This window comes from Crinia signifera, chromosome 4 (genome assembly GCF_055691185.1).
Source record: "Crinia signifera chromosome 4, ASM5569118v1, whole genome shotgun sequence".
Lineage (NCBI taxonomy): Eukaryota > Metazoa > Chordata > Amphibia > Anura > Myobatrachidae > Crinia > Crinia signifera.
The window spans coordinates 18,178,942-18,204,571 of NC_139220.1; the positions used below are offsets into that span (position 1 = coordinate 18,178,942).

The 25,630-nt window shown below is 48.9% G+C and overlaps 1 protein-coding gene across 8 annotated transcripts; it reads left to right on the plus strand.

The window, feature by feature from the left end:
• Positions 1-12,007: 12,007 nt before the first annotated feature.
• Positions 12,008-24,483, plus strand: NUP50 (nucleoporin 50). Of its 8 annotated transcripts, none has more exons than XM_083181278.1 (8): positions 12,008-12,182; positions 15,484-15,571; positions 16,345-16,428; positions 16,883-17,060; positions 17,872-18,459; positions 19,811-19,892; positions 20,979-21,097; positions 22,664-24,483. In XM_083181278.1, the coding sequence occupies exons 2-8, from the start codon at positions 15,494-15,496 to the stop codon at positions 22,891-22,893; spliced, it is 1,359 nt and encodes a 452-aa protein (XP_083037404.1). In that variant the 5' UTR covers positions 12,008-12,182; positions 15,484-15,493; the 3' UTR covers positions 22,894-24,483. The 8 variants fall into 8 exon arrangements, with proteins under 8 accessions (XP_083037404.1, XP_083037405.1, XP_083037403.1 ...); XM_083181279.1 differs by having other exon boundaries at positions 12,008-12,176; XM_083181277.1 differs by having other exon boundaries at positions 12,009-12,213.
• The last annotated feature ends 1,147 nt before the right edge of the window (positions 24,484-25,630 follow it).

A 25,630-nucleotide genomic window follows, 5' to 3' on the forward strand; every position in this document is an offset into this window, starting at 1 on the left:
ACCCTCGCAGGGCTCGCTACGCTCGCCACGCTTCGGGCTCGGTGGCTCGCTACGCTCGCCACAGGTTTATATCCAACTCCATGCCCACTTGGATAGTAGGGGTATGAAAAGGACCCCTTTTTCCCATTGAATTCCATGTTAAAATGGACTCAGTCCATTTTAACATTGAATCCTATGGAAAAATCGGGTCCATCGCATCACATCGCATCGCATGCGATATGGTCCGATGCGATGCGATGGACCCGATTTCAAAATCGGCAGCCCAGTTAGTACATAAGTACCGGGTTTTTTTTATCACAATATCTAAGAAAAAAAATCGTAGTCATGTAACGCAGACGGCCAATGGTGTTGATGATCCAAAACTGCATCCTAGGACATAGCTCCAATTATACCCTTTACACCAAAAATCCCGGATCCGACCCGGCATTTGGAACACGGATCCAAGCCAGGTTTACACCGCGGTGCCTACCCACAGTGTAGACGGAGGTGGCGTTTGGAGATGACATCATCTCTGCTGGGACGGACGATCACCCCGCTGGGACCGACGATCGCCTCACTGGGGGGGGGGGCAAGCCCAGCACCAAGGTAAGCTGCTGGGCTACCCCCAGCATCCGTGCAACCCCCCAGCCCCCCGTCCGCAAGGTGAATGGATGCCGCACACTGATCATGCCGTGCAAGCAGCTGCTGCTCACCCGGCGCCGTCCTCCCTGCCTCAATCCAACATAATTTTGTGTCGGATTGAGATTGCTGGAAACATGGAAACATTTCTGTCAAAAGCCGGTGAATTTGTGGCTTTTTCCACCAATCCACCTGGTTTTCGTCAGGTCAGAACATTCGGACCTATTGAAAAAAAAAAATAGCCAGTATTGAATAGGTCGGAACACGTTCCGACCTATTCTAGTCAAAAACTGCTGTCTTTCTACAGCAATTGAACATATGCCCCAGTGTCTGTTAATAGTTAAAGAATATGTCCGTTGCAAAATCCTTTAAGGACTTTGTACACTGACTGCTTCTGTTGTCTCGCCAGACGTTCCATCGTTTCTGCATATCTCGGTTCTTCTTATCTGTTTCTGCTTCTTTGGGAAATTTTCAGTACATAATGTGACCGATATGAAAGGCAAGTGATAAAAATGAAACGTTTCTATCTGCCGGCTGATGACATTTAAAACGACACATCTCCCTCTGATGGTTTATGATGCCACCCCAGGTCCTCAGAGAGGATGTGGACCCTTATTTAATGTTGTCCGATCTATACAATTATATTTATCTGCTCCTAATAAAGCAGGAGAAGGTGAATTTCTCCAGCCTTCACTCTGAAAAGTAAGTCTATACTTACTTTTCTGATGCCTGCTATCTGCCAAATTGGTGGTGGGTGCAGTGGCATAACTACTGTAAGGCAGCCCCAGCAGCCGCTTGGGGAAGCAAGCAGCAGCAGGGTCTGTATGGGGCGCCGGCACCTGCTCAATGCACTGATATGCTGCTGCCTGCTGCTGCCCACTGACTGAGCACTGGAGGCGAGTCAGCCGCAGCATGAGGGCCATGGCAGAGATGACAAATTCCCCCACTGATTCAATTGACTGTACACAGAGCCAGCTATTGGCTACTGTGTACAGGATGGGCGGGCGGATGGGCGCGCTAGGGTGGCCTGGGATGCATCAGAGCCAAGGGAAGCAGCAGTGTCTGCTGGTCTCTCTTCCTCGCTCCTGCTTCAGCTTCTCCGCTATGCGTGTGACGTCATCATGTCACACGCTGGGGAAACATGCTGGAGAGAAGCCTGGAGGGGGGGCGCCACAAACTTTTTGGCAGGGGGGAGCAAAATTTATAGTTACGCCACTGGGTGGGTGCTGACACCAAGGATGTGCGGGCGCGCCTGCGTTCTCAGGGGTACACCCAGCATTTCCATGGGTATGCCCACCATTTTTGTGGGCACGCCCATAAAAAGCTGGGCGGTCCCCTGTAGGGAGGCCAATCCCAGGATCGGCGGGATCCCGGGATTTGGCCCTAAAACCGCCGGTATTTCCCAGCTATTCCAGATGCCCGGTCTGCAGCTCTGTACAGCGTGATGGTCAGAGATCGAACAGCTGCTCTGCCCGCCCACAGGCCCACCCATCGCTCCACAGCCCGGTTCCCAGACGCGCCTCCAGCTACCTGGAGCTAAACTCCAGCGCCCGGCTGATGTCCGCACATCCAGCAGAACTGCTCCCCGGCGTCTGGCTCCCAGGTCCCTGACACCGGGCTTCCATCCGCCCGCCCGCACAGCGCACCGCCTGCTCCCGCCTGCACCATAACGGGAAATATGCGGGGCTTTATTTAAATTAGGGAAGCCAATTGAGAAAATGCACCAGGATTGGCATCCCTAGTCCCCTGCATCAACCCCCCCCTGCTGAGTGTTACACAAAAGTGTTCACCCAGGGGCATACTCATTGGGGGTCTGAATCACCCCATCATCTTTATTACAAATATGATACAAAGAAGAAATATCATGCATACAAAAGAAAAGTTGCCGCAGAATCAACGGAAAGGCGATATCAATGTGTATTCTTACTGTGTTCGCAAACAATCAGACAAACCCTGGTCTGGCCTTATAAAAACACCGACGCAATGTTACTTGTGGGCGGAATTCCGTGTCCCTTTAATTCAAGCTGCTTGAGAATCCCAAACGTCCTCCTATTGTATAATCTCCTGTGAAAGAAGCGCGTGAGAAGGTCTATCATTATCGCGGTTGTCTGAAGGAGGCTCGTCCTTTGCCAATACAGTAAACATTCATTATCATTCATAAGTGGTTACTGAATATTTTCCTGTGTCACTCACTCCGGTAAAGAAGATTCTATTATAGATGCGCAGTGATATCAGTGTCTATCATTCATTATGGTTTAACATTCTGAATATGTGACGGACGGCTGAGTGTCTGATCTCCTCCGTGCTAATGCTGCTTCTTACATTTATGGGTTTACGTTAATATGAGGCAGAGATGGCGCATTTATTTTATGTTGTTGGCAAAGCTTAGGCGTTATCCCCAGCATAATACCAGGAATGCATGCATCTCCCTAAGGCTTGGTAAGGAAGCTCTGCATAGCTATCAGGACAGCTGCTAGTCTATCAAGATCAAACTATTGTTATGCGTTCTATGGGCGTTAATGCCAAGGCAGGAAAAACAAGACCCCGGGAAGGCCTCCGGCGCTTTATGTTTACCGTAGGATAAAGGATTCTTGGTCCCAACAGAGCTGATTATATTATTACAGCTGGAATGTCTATGTATTCTAAGAAAGGAATAGATTATTATTATTATATTATTATTATTTTATTTATAAGGTGCCACAAGTGTTTCGCAGCGCCGTACAAAGGAACAGTACAAGGAGACACAACTTGGCATAATATTGAATAAATAACAAAAATACAGTACAAATAAAGAGCGCCACAGTTCAATACACATTACAGCTTGGATATAAGTAGTGAGGACTCAATCAACATACAACTAGAGCATACCCTCCAACTGTACCGAATTTGCCGGTACAGTACCGTTTTTTAACAGTCTGTACCGGCAAATTTAAGTTGTACCGAATGTACCGCATTTTATGACATTTCAGCGGTCAGACTCACATTGTGCGCTGCATATCAACTTCCTCCTGGCCCCGGCTCCCTGTGCTGCCTGGACCGACTGTGCTGCCGTCTGAGCTCTCCCCTCTCGTCCCCTCACCCGTTCCCAAGAGTGCAATGCGCTGGCCGGTGCCATGCGTCATTACGTCAGGCGCCGGCACCGCGCACCCTGCGCAGTGCGCTCTCATGGGAAAGGCTCAAATCTGCCTGAGTGAGGGGTGCGGTGGCCAGCCCCGGCAGCGTCGGACACTGTGGGTGACCTGTGTGTGCTGCCGCCGCCCCCTCCCAGCGCTCTAATCCTGTGCCGCCGCCTGATTCAGCTATAGACACCTCTGCACGCTCAGGATCAAAGTTCCTGCTGGGTGAGTTCAAGTCTATTAAAGGATTCATTCCTGGAAGCATGGGCTTCTTACTGTGCTCACCAGTGAGTTACTGGATATATGGAGTGTCTAGAAAGTGTAAGCTGTGTGGGCCACAGATGATTCTGTGGGTGTATACGGGGAGGCGGTAGTGTGTGTCATAGCAGCATATGGGACATTGTTATATGACTGCAGTGTGAATTTTTTGCAGTGATGTATTATTGTGTGATGTGGGTCACAGGCTGCAGCTTTCTAGTCTACTAGAGTGTGACTGGCATGCCTTGCTGGGGCTTGTAGTCCCATGCCAGCTGGGAGCCACATGAAAGGAGTCTTGGCCACGCCCCCTTTTCCAGTGGTTCACGCCCCCTTTCCAAATGTGTACCGAATTCTTCCCCTCAAATGTTGGAGGGTATGCTAGAGGCTTGATGTCAATGATGGAGATGAGTATGCAGACGAAGATGGTCACTGAGTGTTTGAGTATAGGAGAGCTGTGAGTGAAATGTGAAGAGAAGTGGGCTTTGACAACAGGAGGGAAGAGGGCCCTGCTCAGAGGAGCTTACAATCTAGTAGGAAGGGGAGACAGACAGATTACAAGAGGTGCACGCGAGTGGGTGGTGGTTAGATAGCAGGATGTAAACAGGAGGGGTCGGAGAACCATCTGGTTTATGCAGTGGAAGGGTACGCTTTGATGAATAGGTGAGTTTTCAGTGCCCGTTTGAAGCTTTGCAAGGTCGGGGAGAGTCTAATGGAGCGAGGGAGTGCGTTCCACTGAAGGGATGCAGCACGGGCAAAGTCCTGTACTCTAGCGTGGGAAGCAGTGATCAGGGTGGAGGAGAGACGACAGCCGTCAGCCGACCGTAGAGGGCGGGAGGGTGTATGAATGGAGATGAGGTTAGAAATATATATAGCAATGATGGCCCTGTATGTGAGTGTGAGGTGTTTGAAGAGGGTTCTGTAGGCCGGGAATGGAAGCCAGTGCAGATTTTGTTGAAGGGGAGTGGCAGAATTAGAGCGGCGGGAGAGGAAGATAAGCCTGGCTGCCGAGTTGAGGACAGATTGGAGAGGAGCCAGTTGGGATCGAGCGAGGCTGGTGAGGAGAACATTGCAGTAGTCAAGCCGTGAGATGACCAATGAGTGCATGATCAGCTTAGTTGCACACTGTGAGAGAAAGGGCCTGATGCGAGCAATGTTGCATAACTGGAACCGGCAAGAATGGGCCGTGGGGCCTCTTGGATGTAGGGTGCAAAGGAGAGGGAGGAGCTAGCAGCAGGAATAGATAGCACTAGCGCACACAGAGGGGTTCTAAGTACTCGGGCCATTGTGGAGGGGGAAGGGCCAATTTAATGAGATTCCATTGAAATTGTTTAATTTTAGGGACCTAGTAATATTGTCATTTTTATGGTTTTGGGAGGTGTAAGGAAGGGGCTGGAGACAGGGCTTGCTGGCTGGCTCTTCCGGTGAGCCGGAGATCAAGGGGCAGCCGCTGAAGATGCTGATGGCAGGGAGCCACCACTGCAGTGTCTCTGTCTGGCAGGACTCTGCTTCTTCTGCTGCAAGCTGCTAAGTCGGCAGCGCTATGCGCCTTTGAGACCCCTCCCCCCAATCCCCACCCCCTGAGCTCTCTCAACCAATCAGCAGCCATCCGTTGATTTAAATTGGAGTCTTGGTAGTGGTTCAAAACTCCCATTCAAATCAATGGGCAGGCGCTGATTGGCTGAGAGAGCTGATTGGCGGCCCCCATTGATGTGAATGGAAGTTTTTAAATCTCTGGCCTGCTTGCTATTACTGCAGCCTGTTCCCAGCAGACCTCTGCCTCCGGCTTCCAGCGGCGGGGGGAAATTAGTAGGGGGTCTTGGAGGTGCATTTCAATGAACTCCCCGGCAGCTCCCTGGGAGTCCTTGTTACATAAGATAAATCGCATGCAATAAATATTATGTAAAAATGTGCCAAATAATATGGAACTTCTCCCGGTGAGAGGCCGGGGGAGTTCAAGGGATATCGGGTCCGACTTGCCATTCAGACAAGTCGGACCTGCGTAATGCCACCCTTACTTTTCTATTCTATATATCTGCAGATCAAGAAACATTTATTACCGTTGTATGACTTTTTACCGTTATCATATTGATATCCAAAATGCAGCCGCACTGATCACATCTAAATAATAATGAAGCACCACATGGCACACAGCCCAAACAATCAGTGCATCTTAAATATAACTATGGGAAAGTTTTTTTATTTGCTTCATGTTATGATTTCATTCATTGGGCTCAATAAAATCATTTATATCCAATTACTCTCACGAGGCTGCATCCGTTATGTAAGAACATATTAATGCATACCTGCTTACTTTTGAGAAGCCTGGAGAGGAGTGAAAAGTGGGTGGGATGCATGTACGTGTCTGGGGCGGGACAAGGCTGATGTCACCAAGCCCCACCCCTATGACAGCCAGCCGCATTAATTTGCTGGTCTGCGAATTGGAGAGGAGCTAAAATTACGCATTTTGAATCATTTTAGCTCCACCCCCTCCCCGCGGACCCGTGAAATTCAGAATTTTATACAGCAGAGAAGGGGGGAACGTGGTGATGTGGGAGACTTGCCCACCTTCTTGGGGTGCCAGGAGGTGGACCCCATTTGCGGAACCCTCCCGGCCATTCCGGGAGGGTAGGCAAGTATGCATTAATGGCTGCTGAGAAACGTGATCTAGAGACGTGTATACTGAAACAGCATTTCAAGGATAATAACAACAGCAAATAACCTTAAATAAAATAATCCTTAAAAAAAAAAAAAACTAGTTGCCATTTCTATAGGTATTAATTTGATTACACTATAAACTGGCCGATTATCATTTATTTTTTGACAGTTGAATGATCGTCTGTTATTAATTTATTTAAGTTATTTATATAATGATGGATTCCATGTATCTCTTGACTATACAGCTATATAAACCTAATTTTGCCTTGAGCAGGTCACATATACCCCTTTCACATTGCTATGTCGAGTCGGATCAGGGTTCCCGATCCCAGGTTGGAGCTGGCTCTGAGTCTTTCACATTAAACCCAGGTCGCCCATCACACAGAAACTGAGACTCGGGCTTATGTTTATTACCTTATGGTGTCGACCTATAACTGTCGACCTATCATTCAGATCCCGTCCATGTTATATATAATAATTTTCTTATCTGCCGAACTCTTTACAAACTCGCTGCGGTGGCGTATATATAATGGGTGCAATGCACACAGTCCTAGGGGGCCCACTTTGCACATACACAGTAGAGTCCGAGACTCTACAGACTCTACAGACTCCATTGCGCTGGGCAGCGGGACATTGTTCCCAGCAGAGAGGAGGGGGTATGGCCAAAGGAGGCTGCACATGGGCCACCTCCTCTCTTAAAGCGGCGATGCCTTTCTGCCTGTGTGTTTTTCGGTGTATTGCTTTCTTTCTAATAAGGGATTCCATTTCCGATCTCCATTTCTCAGCGTTCTTTTCCTTTACATTTCCTTTCTTTTCCTTGTATCTGTTCAGAAGTCTCATGAGGGGAAATAACCAGTCTTCAAGAACTTGATTACACTCTTTTGTGAGATTGGACTCATCCTCAAAAGACAGACGATTACACAACCTCAGTCCCCTCGGAACGTCTTCTTATCCGTCTTACCAACACCTCCTCTGTCATTTCCAGTAAATCTTCCAATTTATTGCATTGTTTGAACAAATCAAAGCTATCTATATTGGCACTGGGGGATTGAATTGTATATTATTCTGCAAATATGACATCTCCTATTTTCCACTATACCTATCCAGTTTTGCGACCAAGGAAAACAAGTTATAAGTGTATAGAAAGACACCCCAAAGTGGTGCATAAGGCAGGGTTGCCTACCCTCCCGGATTGTCCCAGAAAGCGGGTCCCCCTCCTGGCCCTCCGAAAAGGTAGGCAATCATCCCGGATTCTGCCTCCCCCCTCCCCCTGCATCTTCCGTGCAGCTGCCGGTCACCTCGTTCAATTACCGCAATTCGCGGGGAGGGCGGGTTAAATATGCAAATAGTTCCATTTAGCCCCGCCCCTCCTTGAGGCCCTGCAAATCGGGGGGGGGGGGGATTTCCAGTGCTGGGGGCGGGGCTTGATGTTGGCTTAACCAGGCCCCGCCACCAAAAGTGATGCTGCCAGTCTCCGAGAGTTTAAAAGTAGGCAAGTATGGCATAAGGCAATTAGTTGTACGGTTTAGCGTTTCTGCAGCCGCAGTGACGTAACCGTTGCGATTACATATGCCAATCCCTGGATCGGGATCAGCGGGATTCCGGGATTCAGGCAATTTTTTGCCCCAATCCTGAGATTTCTGGATCAAAAATGCGCATTTGATCTTTTCTTGTCAGGCAGGGACGAGCAATAGCAGCACTCGTCTCAGGCACTACACGGCAACGAGGATGCACGGCGTGATGTCAGAGGTCACGCTGCACAACATTGCACCTGCCTGCCGCATCCCCCTAAGGACTGCTTCACAGCAGTTCCCGGCATAGCATCTGGAACCCAATCTCAGGAAAATGAAAAAATGCCCCGGGATTGTCCTCCCTAGTTGCAATGTGACTGGGGTTTCCCATCGTAGTCCTCTGTACTTTACATTCTAAAACATATACAAAAATATTCCTAACATAATGAGGAGCCCAATAATTGCACATGGTACCCCAGGAGCACCGAGAGGTCAGCCAGGTCCTGGTAAAATGGAGGGGGAGTGGTCAACAGGTGGGGCCTCAGGGAAGGGGCTTGGCCACACCCCCATGAAAAAAAATTAAATGAGAGGGAGAGAGAGTGGCAGCTGTCTCTCTCCCCTGCACAGCACACGGAACTGAGCAGCATGTGGGGAACTGGGGAGAGAGGCTGTGCCCCCCTAGGCCTGGTTGTTATATACTTCTATCATTATAGGAAATCCTGCAGTGTACTGTCCTCATAGAATATGCATTGTACAATTGTTACTACAATTTGGGATCTACATTATTAATTACCATCCCTGGAACATAACTAGCCACTGCCCAAATCCAAACCCCCAGTCTTGAGAACATGGACACATTTTCCTGGGGAACCGCCATGACCACCTACCACAGTAGGGGCTTATCATAGAGTGGCCCGCCTTTCCTGGAGAGTTGGCATATATGGCCACTACCCATTGCTGGCGACTGGTGCAATTATTTAGCATATGAGCAGAAAGATACGATGGGATTAATATAACAGCTGCCTAAGGGACACCTATGCACCATACTTGACTACTTTTGAAAACTAGTTTCAGGGAGATTATAGTTGGTAATAGAATTTTTGCACCGCGCCCCATTGATGGAGAGATTGTGAAAAGAGATTGTGAACGTGGCACCTAGAAGCGTGGGTGTGTACTGCTACATCTGAGAGGAATCTTTTAAAATGACTTATATCCAAATGTAGATGAGCCCCAAAGCAGTTAGTAGGAGCTACTATACTTGGTAAAGTGCTGGGAAATGGTGCTGATGATTCAATGTAACTGTATCTGTCTCTCATTCCTTTTACCCCCAAAAAATAACAGTGTAATGTGGGCTAGGGAAAATGAGGGAGATTGCTAGACTAATGAGGGAGATCGCTGCTATGTCAGGGAGTCTCCTGCAGAATGCAGGAGGGCAGGTAACTATGATGTAACAGTGTAATGTGGGCTAGGTGACATAAGGGAGATTGCTAGACTAATGAGGGAGTGAGGGAGATTGCTGCCATATCAGGGAGTCTCCTGCAGAATGCAGGAGGGGAGGTAACTATGATGTAACAGTGTAATGTGGGCTAGGTGACATGAGGGAGATTGTTAGAATAATGAGGAAGAGAGGGAGATTGCTGCTATGTCAGGGAGTCTCCTGCAGAATACAGGAGGGAAGGTAACTATGATGTAACAGTGTAATGTGGGCTAGGTGAAATAAGGGAGATTGCTAGACTATTGAGGGAGAGAGGGAGATTGCTGCTATGTCAGGGAGTCTCCTGCAGAATGCAGGAGGGGAAGTAACTATGGCCCTTATTCTAATCGGCTCGGTACGGCCCGCGTGCGGCCGTACCGCCGATGTTATTACTCTGCACATGCGCAGAGGTGAATCTGCGCATGTGCAGCCCCCTTCGCCGCAGACGGATTTCGTCCGCCGCAAAGGGGGCGTATAGGGGCGTGAGAGGCATCATGCCCTCATTTCCCTATGTGTACGCCCCGCGTTTCATGGGCGTTCCCATGCAAACGCGGGGCGTACGCATGGTAATGAGGCCATGACGCAACTCATGGGGGCGGAAAGCTGACGTCGCCGGATGTCAGCTTTCAGCCCCCATACAAGCTACCACACGGACGATTGTCCGTGTGGTCTCAGCTTGCGGGAGCTGCCGCGGCGTGCGGACCTGCCTTCGATGGTCGACGACCATCGAATGCAGGGGGCAGCTCCCACCATGGTGGAGGCGTAGCCTCCACCATTTTTATGCGGTTCGCCAGCCGTCCGTGTACGGACGGCCGTGGCGAACCGTATGGTGGGCGGGGATTCGTCTGGTGCGGTCGGAGCCGCATATGCGGCTCGACCGCACCAACCAGAATAAGGGCCTATGCTATGCACTAGCCCACAATTATAGGAAAACAATGGGAATGGGAGTATGTACAAATCCCCATAGATGGAAATAACGTCAGAATAATAAATGTCAAAAAGAAAAATAGATTCTTAAACAGAAAAGAGCCGTAACGAGAATGATGATTCAATGTTATTTTAAGTAAATTTCGGTGACAGCGCTGGAAATTCGGTGTCTCGTAGTATTTGACAAAGGAATAATTTATTTGAGATAATAACCCAGTTGCAGATTACCGTCTGCATGTTAGGTGCCTTTTCCTTATCAGCGGTCTGATAGGTGCGACAAAGGGGTCGTGAAGGGTCCGATGTGCCATTGTTGCTGCTTGTCAACTCTAGCAACAGCACCTGGATGCGCACCACAGTCACGGGCTAAACTTTGCACAAATTGGAGTGTGAGTACCGCCTCCAACCAACATTCAGGCGGTGGATTCTCTTCCTCTTCGGCGCCCGGCTATGGTCTGTCCCGTCTCTCCTTGCAGTACTTACCTACTTTTGTGTCTCATATCTGGGAGAAGCCCGGAGAGCAGGGCCGGCGCCACCACTAGGCAGCCTTAGGCATTTGCCTAGGGCGCCGGCCACTGGAGGGCGGCCACTTGGGAGCAGGCCACGGATGAACGTGAAGTTGAGGGTCCACGGTCTCCCTCTCTGCTCTCCCCTCCACCAACCCTCCCCTTCATGGAGCGACCCATCTCCCACCGCTGCCACCCCATGGAGAGGCCCCCCCCCTTCCCGTGGAGCAAGATGCGTCACACTGCTCCCTCCCCCCCCCCCCCCCGTGGAGTTACTCTACGCCCGCCTGGACCCCCTTCCCCCCGGGGAGCAGGTGGGCTATGCCCCCAGCCCCTCTGGCTGCGGGAGAAGACGCTGTGCTGCTGGTGACTCCCAACTCTCCCCCCCCCCCCCCCCCCCCCGGGATACTGCCGGCCCTGTCAAAGTCCCAAAAGAGACTGGACGTTCCCACGAAAATCGGGACAGTTGGGACAAGCAAACGGTACGGTCGCCAATGGGAAAGTCGACATGAGTTTTTCACATTTTTGTTGTCCCGAATTTCGACATAAGTTGGCATGGACACCCTATCAGCGAACTCGTGGTGGGTCTCTAACACTAAAATTTAAGTTGAGGGCAGCATTAGCAAACCGCCCCAATCAATCACACTAGTGAGAGGTTAAACTAAAGTGTTACATAGGTGAGAGGTAATGATTAGAGTGTTACAGCTGAGTCACATGCACTACCATAATAACCCCACTATGTCAATAGGCCTCTCCTATGGCCTGCTATTACAAGGCACATTGCACCGCGCATGCGCGGGCTTCTCTACCCGCCGGCTCATCAATGGGCGCTACGTCACCTCTGTCAGGACCCTGCGCATGCGCTCTCGCTCAGTCAGTGCCATGAATGGGCAGTCAGGACCCGCCCCCTTGTCCCGTCTGCCGCCGTTACTGCCGGCGCATGCGCCCTAGCCTCCGCTTCCTAGCCGGAGCATGCGCAGGAGCCACCGCCTGTCGGCACACTTACAAAATGGCCGCCTGAAGCTGCTTCCCGCCGTCGATCTCGTTTTGCCGGGTGAGGAGCAGCCGGAGATGCGGAGTGAGTGACAGGACGTCGGCGGAGATCCGGAGCCAGGTGACGGTGTGTGACCGAGGTCGCGCTCGTATCTGTGGTGAGAGCGGGGTGATTGCTCCGGGAGGAGGAAGTGGCGGGAGGCCGGCCCGCGGCGTGGCGGGGAGAGAGTGTCCGGTCAACGGCTGACTCTGCACGGGAACCTCACGCTGGCGGCCCACAACTGGGCTTTACCTTGTGTTATACTGTAGTGTCCTATAGGTGTACCGTGTATTACACCCTCCTTATATCCGGTACAGGGTCCTCCTGTGTATTACACCCCCCTTATGTCCAGTACAGGGTCCTCCTGTGTATTACACCCTCCTTATGTCCGGTACAGGGTCCTCCTGTGTATTACACCCCCCTTATGTCCGGTACAGGGTCCTCCTGTGTATTACACCCTCCTTATGTCCGGTACAGGGTCCTCCTGTGTATTACATCCCCCCCTTATGTCCGGTACAGGGTCCTCCTGTGCATTACACCCTCCTTATATCCAGTACAGGGTCCTCCTGTGTATTACACCCCCTTATGTCCAGTCCAGGGTCCTCCTGTGTATTACACCCTCCTTTATATCCAGTATGGGGTCCTCCTGTGTATTACACCCCCCTTATGTCCGGTACAGGGTCCTCCTGTGTATTACACCCTCTTTATGTCCAGTACAGGGTCCTCCTGTGTATTACACCCCCCTTATGTCCGGTACAGGGTCCTCCTGTGTATTACACCCCCCTTATGTCCGGTACAGGGTCCTCCTGTGTATTACACCCCCCTTATGTCCGGTACAGGGTCCTCCTGTGTATTACACCCCCCTTATGTCCGGTACAGGGTCCTCCTGTGTATTACACCCTCCTTATGTCCGGTACAGGGTCCTCCTGTGTATTACACCCTCCTTATATCCGGTACAGGGTCCTCCTGTGTATTACACCCTCCTTATGTCCGGTACAGGGTCCTCCTGTGTATTACACCCCCCTTATGTCCGGTACAGGGTCCTCCTGTGTATTACACCCCCTTATGTCCGGTACAGGGTCCTCCTGTGTATTACACCCCCCTTATGTCCGGTACAGGGTCCTCCTGTGTATTACACCCTCCTTATGTCCGGTACAGGGTCCTCCTGTGTATTACACCCCCCTTATGTCCGGTACAGGGTCCTCCTGTGTATTACACCCTCCTTATGTCCGGTACAGGGTCCTCCTGTGTATTACATCCCCCCCTTATGTCCGGTACAGGGTCCTCCTGTGTATTACACCCTCCTTATGTCCGGTACAGGGTCCTCCTGTGTATTACATCCCCCCCTTATGTCCGGTACAGGGTCCTCCTGTGCATTACACCCTCCTTATATCCAGTACAGGGTCCTCCTGTGTATTACACCCCCTTATGTCCAGTCCAGGGTCCTCCTGTGTATTACACCCTCCTTTATATCCAGTATGGGGTCCTCCTGTGTATTACACCCCCCTTATGTCCGGTACAGGGTCCTCCTGTGTATTACACCCTCTTTATGTCCAGTACAGGGTCCTCCTGTGTATTACACCCCCCTTATGTCCGGTACAGGGTCCTCCTGTGTATTACACCCCCCTTATGTCCGGTACAGGGTCCTCCTGTGTATTACACCCCCCTTATGTCCGGTACAGGGTCCTCCTGTGTATTACACCCCCCTTATGTCCGGTACAGGGTCCTCCTGTGTATTACACCCTCCTTATGTCCGGTACAGGGTCCTCCTGTGTATTACACCCTCCTTATATCCGGTACAGGGTCCTCCTGTGTATTACACCCTCCTTATGTCCGGTACAGGGTCCTCCTGTGTATTACACCCCCCTTATGTCCGGTACAGGGTCCTCCTGTGTATTACACCCCCTTATGTCCGGTACAGGGTCCTCCTGTGTATTACACCCCCCTTATGTCCGGTACAGGGTCCTCCTGTGTATTACACCCCCTTATGTCCGGTACAGGGTCCTCCTGTGTATTACACCGTCCTTATGTCCGGTACAGGGTCCTCCTTTGTATTACACCCCCTTATGTCCGGTACAGGGTCCTCCTGTGTATTACACCCCCTTATGTCCGGTACAGGGTCCTCCTGTGTATTACACCCCCTTATGTCCGGTACAGGGTCCTCCTGTGTATTACACCCTCCTTACGTCCGGTACAGGGTCCTCCTGTATATTACATTCTCCTTATAGCCGGTACAGGGTCCTCCTGTGTATTAAACCCCCCTTATGTCCGGTACAGGGTCCTCCTGTGTATTAAACCCTCCTTTATATCCAGTATAGCAGGGGTGGCCAACCGGTCAGAGGTAAAGAGCCGAAAAATATCGTCTGTCAAGCCAAAGAGCCAACATCATGCGTGCCCAAAAGGGGTGTGATCGGAGGAGTGGTCAGGGGCGTGGTCATATGACCTCTTTTGCTTCCCACCACCGCTGGCCTCTCCGGGAGCCATCTTCTTGCAGAAGGCGCCGGAGATCTTCTGTCTTGATCCCGGCCTCTTCAGCGGCCTCCTTTGTATTACACTCTCCTTATATCCAGTACAGGGTCCTCCTGTGTATTACACCCTCCTTATATCCAGTATAGGGTCCTCCTGTGTATTATAGCCTCCTTATATCCAGGCAGTTTAGTGTATTGGGCCTTCCTTATATGCAGGTAGTCTACTATACCCACATATGCAGTATAGGGTCCAGTGTATTATATCTTGCTTATATCCAGGTAGTGTAGTATTAGGCCTCCCTTATATGCAGGTAGTGTATTATACCCACATATGCAGTATAGGGTCGTACGTATTATATCTTCCTTATATGCAGGCAGTGTAGTGTATTATACCCTCATATGCAGTATAGGGTCCTCATGTGTATTATACCTTCCTTATATGCAGACAGTGTACTGTGTATTATACCTTCCTTATATCCTAAAACTGTGGCACGGCATGCTGGGACTTGTAGTTTCACCACAGCTGGAGTGCCACAGGTTGCCTACACCTGCTCTAGCCTTTGTCTTACGACTAAGTTCCCGCAGCCTTTAAATGGACAGCTCTAAACAATTAAATGTCTTGGTTTCTGGCCTACTTGTTTTGTGTATATGAGCAGAGCTGAATGTATTAAGCTGTGTACACATGGTGCAATATATTGCTCAGTGCCCTGTTTTAAGACTCTGCCGCGGGAGCCACAGGGGGAAATAGCTGCTCCTACGACCATTAGAGGCTGAACATGGGAGCGCGCACCCGGCAATTTATCGCCCACAGCACATACAAATCACTGGCAATATGTGCTAAAACTGCACCATGTGTACACAGCTTTACTGTAATCATCCCTGGGTCTACATTAACCTCCCATATGGCTTCTCTGATTCAGTGCAGGCAAAATGGCTAAGAGAGTTGCTGACAAGGAGCTGACGGACCGAAACTGGGATCAAGAAGAAGAGTCGGAAGATGTAAGTGTGGTGTGTAACCTTTTATATAGCACAAGCATATTCCATGGCACTGTACAATTAGTAACTAAACAGTAATAAGACGTGTAAGAGGGCCTACTCGCAAGCTTACACTCTATTGGGAATAGGTTACATGAGGATAAGTGAGCCTTCATGTTGTTTGGGCTAGCCGGCAAAGATAGTGCTCACTAGAAACCTGCAGATGGCCAAGAATGAAGTAATCATTAGTGCCCCTGAGACCAGAGAGTGCAAATACGCAACAATGTAGTTAAACAATTGGCAAACTGGATCACAGGTTCTCAAACTTGGTCTTCAGGACCCCACACAGTGCATGTTTTGCAGGTCTCCTCACAGAATCGCAAGTGAAGTAATTGGCTCCACTTGTCGCCTTTAAAATGCTAGTGAGTAATGAATGCACCTGCCGGGTGACCTGGAAAATGTGAACTGGGTGGGGTCCTGAGGACAGTGTTTGAGAACCACTGGACTAGATGGGCCAAATGGATCTTATCTGCCATCAAATTCTATGTTTTCTGTGGAATGATTGCCAAAGCAAACTTAAATTCATTTTTAGTAGGGTACTTTCGTGCCCCAAAAGGTTGTAATATCTGTGATCAGTTTACCATTAATTTATGGTTATAAGCGATATTTTCTCTGACAAATCTCCTTATGCTTTAATTGCATCTAAAGTGTTTTCAGTTTAAACTTTATCAATTGACCAGCAGGGCTGTATGTGTCTGATACTAGGGACTCTGCCTGTTACAGTACATCTTTGTGTTATTTCTTAGGCTGGCACTTTCTGTGTGGCGAGCCAGGATGTTCTAAAGGGCAGAGAAATTAAGAAGGCAAAAAGGAGGAACCTTGGAAGTGAGGTAACGTGAACTTTGTGTTAGCAGTCTTCGGGGGGGGGGGGGGGGGGGGGGGTTGTTGTCTTTACTGACCACATTGAAGAGGCATCACAGCAGAACGAGCCTGACTTTAAAAGCTGTCAGGCACGTTCTACCGGTAACTGATGTGGATTGTTGTGATCCTGGCCATATATTAACAATACATGGCCATTTGCATGGACAACGCCCCCCTTTTGCCGATCGGCAGACGGGACATTGAGTCCGCCTGCCGATTTTGCTGTCGGGCAAATGAGCCAGGATCACGGCTGTCTGGGGGGACTGACAGTCGTGATTCGGGATTGCATACCCCCTTTGTATCAGATAATTGCTCACCCTCCATTTGAAGCCTAAACTTCTTGAAACCATGCACCTTCCAGTATATGCACATAGAAGACTCTGGCCTACAAGTCTATTGCGTAACCATTGTGTTTTGTTTTAGTCTGAAGCTGCCGGAGCCTTCAAAGGATTTAAAGGTTTGTTCGGATTATCAAGCGGAGCCACCTCTGGATTTGGAAATGAATCTGGAGCGAAACCAGCGCACGGTCTGACCAACGGAAATGGCAGCGCTACACTGTTTAGCGGCGCAAAGCCGTCTGTGGAGATAAAGCCTTCCTTTGGTGAGTTCGCTGAGGCCTTGCTAGAAAATTCTGGACTAGGGAGGATCAGAAAAAGCAGTAATTTAATTCCAAGTAAATTTGAACGCAGATCTAGGATGGCGAGTAGTCCCCCCAGCCTCAATCCTAAACGCTTTCACACGTGCGGATGTGAAAGCACCAAAGCTTATAAACCCAGGTCGACCAGCCTGGCAATTTGACCCGGGTTAAACCTTCGTCGCGACCTGGGTTAAATGTGAAAGCGCCAGACCGATCCTGATTTGACATTGCGATGTGAAAGGGGTATTAGAGATACAGGTCGTAGATCTGAGCTAACGCTTTCTCTGGTCTCTCATTTGGGTGGAAATGTTGGGCGGTATTTAATCCATAACGACTGTATTAAAGTCTTTGTCGACAGTGGTGCTAACACATTTCAGCTCGCTGCCAGTGGGAAGTTGAAGACTTCGCGTTGCGTCCATTCGGATGTGTTGAGCGGCAATGCTTGGCTAAACCTGAACGTAATGAGAGCGATCTGCCCATTAAATAAAAAAATCTATTGAATTTTGCCCGGTGAAATCCTGTCACTTTAGATGGGTGATCGGTGCGATTAAACAATTGAATCTGGCCCTTTGTGCGTATATACAACATTCAGATAGCGAAGTAGAACATATGAGGTACAGCAATGACCCTTAGTATCAGATAACCTATGAGAAAAGTACCCCTACCAATACTTTTATTATACTCCTCCTAGTATTGTAAAGGTTTATGTTGGAGGAGCCAATGGCAAAGACTTTCTCTGTATTCCATTATAACTAAATTGGACTTTATCCACCAGGTTCTTTGTTTGCAAATGGTCCAGCTTCATTCACTGACGGATCGTCCAACGCTACCAACTCCAATGGAGAAAGACCATCATCTACCTCTAGTTTTGGTCCAAAAGGTGACTACAACAAACAGTTATCCGCCCTGAACTACTCCGTGCGCGACTGGATTGTGAAACACGTGAACACCAATCCCCTGTGCGACCTTTCACCAATCTTCAGAGACTACGAGAAACACTTGGCCAGCATCGAGCAGAAGCACGGAGCGAGCAGCGACAGCGGATCTGAGAGCGACAGTGCGAAGGCCACCCCGACCATTCCCACGTTTGTCGCTCCGAAATTCGAGACCAAACCCGTTTTCTCTTTCACCATCAAAGAGAGTGGTTCAGAGAAGACGGCACCGCCCGCCCCAGAAAAGAAGACTCCGCCGGCGTCCATCTTCTCGTTTAGCACAAAGGCGGACACGGGCTCTGGGAAAGCTTCAGGGTTTTCTTTCGCAACAGGGGCTGCCAGTCTTTTTGGTAAAGATTCCAAGCAGGGCAGTACCGGGGCACTTTCACTCTCAGTCCAGACAGACCCCATCAGCAAGACGGTGGATTCAGGTGAGCGGGATTTATTCTATGTCTGTGTGTGGAGCTGCATTCGTCAGGGGCAGCCCCTTCAGTTGCTATAAGTTGAGTTCGCTGCAGGCATCCATGTGCCATTTTGTGATTGGTCAGCTGCTGATTTTTGGACTAGTGCCAGTCAATGACCGAATGCAAGTAGAGGATGACAGTAGCAGCTTTTTACTAATGTGGTAGATAAGAATTTAACACTTATAAGTGGTTGAATAATCCAGAAAATGCAGAGAACAGAGTTGGGGAAATCAGTGTTAAGGTGCCCATACACTAGTAAGATTTATCTTCAGATCTGGCTGGTTGGAACAAAAACATGGTTATGGATGAGAGCAAATGACAGTTGACCATTTGCTTGGAAATCCTGGAAAACTGACAAACTGTCACTCATCCATAACCATGTTTTTGTTCCAACTAGACAGATCTGAAGATAAATCTTACTAGTGTATGGGCACCTTATCTCCTATGATCTAAGGAGCAGTTATTAACCAATCAGAGGCAGGTTAGTAGGAAGCTTGTTTCCAAACAGCGCAGCTAATATTCAAGGGCCATTTACACATTAGGCGCTAAATCTAACCATTTGTCGTTTGGATCCCAAATCGTGACGTCACATCACTCACGTAGACCATTGGGATTCGCACTGTTGCACGCTCCCGTGAGTCATTTGTCGCATTAAATTGGAGAATGTGCGGTGCCAGGCAGTGTAATGAAGAGCAAGGAATCATTCCATACATTACTTGGGCAAGTATGTCTGCATTTGCAGTAAGCATGGTCCGGTGTGTCAGGCTGGGTACGCATTGCTTTACTCCCAGCTGCACACCAACCATAGAGCTCAGGAGTGGAACCACTTGGCACATAAACGCACATGTTCTGATGCCAATACCTGGGTGAACCAGCTAGCACGTATGGTATATACATTACAACATGTATGTGCTAAGCAGTCACACTCCCTGGACTATAGGTACGGTGCTACAGCCGCCACTGTTTACAGTGCATCTATGCATTTACCTGTGAGAGAAGATGCCTCATTAGGACAATCTAGGCAGTCAACCAAATCAACTTATTGCTGGAGGAGCAGATTCCCCAGCAGCACAGAGTGTATCAGGAGACAAGGGATGTGGTAGTGAGGGCAGGGGAATGGAGGCACCAGAATCACCCCAGCGACATCGCTGCGGGGACACTCGCACCACCTGTGTGACTACACAGCTCAATATCACATCTTATTAGTGTATGTCCTTGGCACATGTGGTTATACTGACCAGGAAATTGTGCACCTTCTGTAACCGACGCTTTCTGCTCTGTACATGACTTGGTGTTTGTGCCTTCCCATCATTCGCAGGTGGCGGGGAGGATGAGGAGGAAGAGCTGCCGAAAGTCACTGTTCAAGCTGTAAAGGAAGATGATGCATTCTATTCCAAAAAGTACGTTTTGTAGTGTTGTTTCTCCTTCTATCCACTAGGGGGCACAGGGACACTGGTTATAGCCCGGAGAGGTGAGAGTCTGGGCACCAATTGTCCCTGATGTTTGGAATGTTTGCTGCATTATTGGTATAATAAAGCAAATACGTGTGTGTGTCCTACCATGTGGCTCCGTGGGGCATCTCTGTACCCCATGGGATTTAAACTCTACAATCTAATCCTCCTTAAGGCCCCCATACACTAGCCAATTTTGGTCAGATTTCAGCCAGATCAGTCGGATCTGGCCGAAATCGGACCAAAATCGGCTAGTTTTGATGTCCCCTCAGATCCGATGCGCGGTCCCGTGCGCATCGGATCTGCGTCGGGTGGTCGGACCTGCTGCACGTCCGACCACCCGACTTGGGACCTAGTGGGGCAGCGAGGCGGTAGGGGGGGCTGGGGACGCTGCAGGGGACACAGGCGGCATAGAGCCGCGCAGGGGGAGCCGGCGGGAGCTGTCAGTATTGAATAAAAAAAAAAAAGCCCATACAATGCATGGGCGGCCTGTGATTGGCTGAGCGCTCTCTCAGCCAGTCAGCAATTGGCTGAGAGAGCGCTCAGCCAATCACAGGCTGCCCATTCATTGTATAGGCTTTTTTTTTCTAGCACTGACAGCTCCCGCCAGCTCCCCCTGCCCGGCTCTATGCCGCCTGGTTCCCTAGCAGCGGGGGACACCGACGCTGTCCCCGCAGCGTCCCCAGCAGCGGGGGACACAGACGCTGTCCCAGCAGCGGGGGACACAGACAGCGTCCCCAGCAGCGGGGGACACAGACGCTGTCCCCGCAGCGTCCCCAGCCCCCCTGCTCCCACCTCTGTAGCCCCCCCCCCCCCCTGCTCCCCGGGTTTTTTACATGTGATAAATCGAGACGATTTATCACATGTAAAAAATGGCACATCAAGTGCCAATCTAATTAAGCTCCCCCGGGGAGCAGCCGGGGAAGCTCAGGGGGAAGTCGGGGGCGACTTGTCCTAAGGACCAGTCGCCCTAGTGTATGGGGGCCTTTAGTTTGTTTTCCATTGGTAACTGGTGTGACCTTGTTTTCCCCAAAGGTGTAAACTCTTCTATAAGAAAGACAATGAATTTAAAGAGAAAGGTGTCGGCACTCTTCATCTGAAACCTGTAGGCGATAAGAAGACTCAGCTTTTGGTTCGTGCGGATACAAATCTCGGTAAGGAACGACTTTCCCCCTCTTGGGTAATACAGATCGTTTAAGGTGAACATTTCTTATTCCAGTGGTTCCTAAACTCTGTCCTAAAGGCGTTCTAACAGGCCGGGTCTTAAGCATATCCGTGCTGGAGACCAATTACTTTATTGGAACCACTGCCTTATTCGGTGTTTGCGGAGGTATATTCTGTCACTTAGTCTGAGATAACAAACATTCTGCCCTTCGGTGTCTGTGGAGGTATATTCTGCCACTTAGTCTGAGATAACAAACATTCTGCCCTTCGGTGTCTGTGGAGGTATATTCTGCCACTTAGTCTGAGATAACAAACATTCTGCCCTTCGGTGTCTGTGGAGGTATATTCTGCCACTTAGTCTGAGATAACAAACATTCTGCCCTTCGGTGTTTGCGTTGCTTACACTATTGGGAATTTCTCAGACTATAAATGTAGTCGTTATACGGGACATGGTTTAGAAAGGTGAATCTGCTGCTATATAGTGCTGTATTGGTTCTCCTGTGCTACCCGTGACCATTCTCACTGTGACAGCCTAGATAGTTAGTAATAATATAAATTCCCTATCCTCGGTTCATGAGCAGGACCTACCTCCCAGTCCAGTCATCCTGCTGCCACACTGTCTGGGGACTGTACCAATTTAACCCTTTCAGTCTTGAAAGTCCCAAAATTTCCATAGGACATTATGCTTGTACTTAAACTAAATAACAACAAAACCTGTTCTATTGAGGGTACTTTGAACTGTTTATCATTACCATTATTATTATTTTTACCCAGTTTACATTACTGTAAAGACCTACACACACACACGTGACTAGGTCTGGCCAACCTGTGGCTCTCCCAGATTTTGTGACCCTACACAACCTAGCATGCCTTACTACAGTTTCCTAATAACAAAGCTGTGGCAAGGCATGCTGGGACGTATAGCTTTACACCAGCTGGGGAGCCAAAGGTTGGCCACCCCCTACACTAGAAGATCATTAACGATATTGGCCGTGTGGTTAAATGGAGTGTACACACTGAACAATAGCAGCAAACAATATCGTTCCGAGATGTCACTGGAAAACACAGGTCATTGGCTGTATAGCCAAAATCCAACCGCATGTTGAGTAGACAGAGGGGTCATTAACCATAAAATATCTTGTTAAAGATATTGTGTACACACTAGAGCAGGACAAGCCAACCTGTGGCTCTCCAGATGTTGTGAAACTACAAATCCCAGCATGCCTTGCCACAGTTTTAACACTCCCTTATAGCAAAACTGTGGCAAGGCATGATGGGATTTGTAATTTGACAACATCTGGAGAGCCACAGGTTGGCCAGGCCTGCACTAGAGGATATACTAAAATATCTGAGAGCCGTCGGAGTGACCACCTAGTGTGTACGGGGCTTAAGTGAATGTTATGCTGCGGTTATTTAATACAACTTTTTGATTGGCTTTCCCAATGGTCCTCAATGTTGCACTGGAAAGGCAGCGAAGAAGCCTGCACCGGTCAATAACGTTATTCCGGCACAGTGCGTAATCTCTGGGTTTACGTTTTAACATTTATTTGTTGCAGGCAACGTCTTATTGAACATTTTGATTCTGCCCAAAATGCCGTGCTCAAGAACCGGGAAAAACAACGTCATGATTGTTTGCATCCCCAACCCTCCCATCGACGAGAAAAACAAGACCGTTCCCCTCACCATGCTGATCCGAGTGAAAACCTCAGAGGATGCCGATGAGCTGCATAAAATCCTCCTGGAGAAGAAGGGGGACTCCGAGACCAACAACTCTGAGGGATTATAACTTTTTTATTTTTGTTCGCCAAGTTGCTGCTTATCACGGAACTGGAGGGTTGCGGTCCGTTGAGAACCTGCAGACCGAAGTAGAGATTGTTTTCAGAATTATTATTTTTGTGTCCGGAAAGGATTTGAATGTTTAATAAAAGCTTTATGGGAAGTGGTGTACAGATTATGTGAAACGAATATGGGGTGTGGATAAGAACGTCCAATCACAAAGCCTTAGCTGGCCATCGAGGAAGGCGAGACAGATGGACATGGCCAGCGGGAACCACCGTGGATCTTTTTTTTTTGGCAACCAAGTTTATTTCGATGTCAAGTTTTCCAGCGTGTTTTTTATTTTTTTTTTTAATCCATCTTTTGGAAAATATCTGCGTACATCGACTTGTCGGCGCCAAGAATACAAATGTCTTAAATCGAAACCTATCATTTTGACTGTCATCTGTTTTTCATTCCCATCCCCCCTACGCCTGACTGAGAGCACCCAACTAAATCCTACATTAGCAGCCATCCCTATAGGCGTGGGTGCAGGGAAAAGACTACCCATAAATGCATACAAGGAAGCATTTTAGATGTTAATGCTGCAAATTGTTATAAAGAGATTTTTTGCCTAAGTATTTTTATTTTCTTAAGAGAATGATTGTTGCTTACGTGTGTTGGGATAAGGATTAAGCTGCGGGGTGAACTAAAAGTCCCAGCATGTACTTTATACGGTGTGCACGGGCCTGGCCTGAAGTCCTGTGATGCCTATACCTCAGACTGGAGCGGTGATAGGCCGGTGATCATGGGATTCGGGTCATCTATGGGAGCTGGGGGATCTGGACATGAGTGTGTATCCCCAGTAAGGTCATTGTTATAGATCAGATGTACAGGACTAGTGCACACCACAACAGTTCAATCACCGTTCGGAATACGAGGCTGAGGATTACAAACTGCACGACCTGATGGGTGGGGTTGGGGGGTTTGGTTATCCGTGTTGCTTTCCAACTCACATGCTATAATATTCCTACACTCCAGCAATGTAAATGTTGCCTGTTTCTGCAATAATTCATTACAGCATTACCTGTGTGTTAACAAGGAGGGGGGGGGGAGGAGGAGTGCCAGCGTTCTTATTTTAATAGCGCCTCTTTAAATAAAAATATTGCGCCACTGATGGCTCTCAATCTGCTGTGGAGCTACATGCCCTTACCCTTGTTCCACAGCAGCGGGAAACCCATGCTATTCCACTAACACAGGCATGTCCAAACTGTGGCCCTCCAGCTGTTGAGAAACTACACATCCCAGCATGCCTTGCCATAGTTTTAGCATTCCCTATTAGCAAAACTGGCAAGGCATGATGGGACTTTGTCGTTTCACAACAGCTGGAGGGCCACAGTTTGGACATGCCTGCACTAACCAATCCCTTTGTTTAATGATGCGTTCCGCTGTGTCTTGCCTTTTTTTCCTGTTTTTGTGTCTTCCAATGCTTTTCCTGCACTGTAGAACCTGTTTTACTTGCTATAAGCCTGTTGTAAACTGATCTAATCACTGTGCGTTTGGGCAGTTTCTTGTGTGTTTGCGCTGAAAAGGAATGTACTAAAGTTTGTTACTTTTGAAACTCTTCTAAGACCTTTTTGTACAACGAGTGTCACATTTCCCAGAGCTCCCTTTCCCGTTTTGTAATGTTGAACTGACTAAGCACCAGGATGCAGTATACTGTACTAAGGGGATCATAATGGTGGTGGGCTGATTGACACACATTTCTGTAAAGCAGCACCATTGTTATAACATGCTGTATAGCTGCAGTTCTGGACCATGGTCCAGGTTTGAAGGCCAGCCATGGTTGAGTACATGGTAACTTAATTAGTGCCGCAGATATTTGGTTTTAGCAAACCACAGATATTGCTAAAACCTGGACGTTTAATGTGCCCTGAGGACAGTGTTTGAGGGGAGCTTCTCTACAGATACTGACGCCGGATCAGACCTCATCATTCATCTGTATGGTCTTATGCTGCTTTCACACCGCATAAACGGCATTGACCCGGTAATTTAAAATGTTTTAAAAAAAATGGGTCAGACATTTAAAACGTCGATTACCCCTATTACCGTTTCAATGCTGTTTTGTCCCATCACATTACACAGGGACATGCAAACGGGTAGGACCCTGCTTTTTAACAGTTTTGAATTACCGGTTTTCTTGAACCGGTAAATTCAAAACGGACCTTTCACACTGCACATATTACCGTTTTGAAAAGGTAAAAAAAACAGCATTTTACCCTGTAAAAAGTGTGGTCTGAAAGGGGTATTATAGGCCCATGAATGGTTAGTAGGAGACTCCAAACAAGAGCCCTTAGTTATTCTGAGTTCTCTAAGGCAGTGGTTCCCAACTGCAATCCTGGCACACTTCATTTTTTTTTTTAATGTTCTTTGCATATCGATGCTTAATGACAGGTGACTTGGTGCCTCTGTTAGTTCGATTATACTATCTGTACACAAGCATGGCTAGCATTAATATGGACTGTTATGGTGGCCATGCACTTCTGTGACTTCTTGCAGCAGTGTATGGTCAACTGCTCCCCCTTGAGCCGCCAGGGACCTTACCGGGCCGCAGGATCTTAGTGTTCCCTCTAGAAATGAGGGTGGGCAGGGCGCTGCAGCGCAAGGGGGGCAGACCGGGCCCGCCGATGTCACAATTGTGGGCGGTCCCGGGCAGTGACGTTACGAAAAGGGGCGTGCCCGGGCTGCGACGTCGTGAAAAGGGGCGG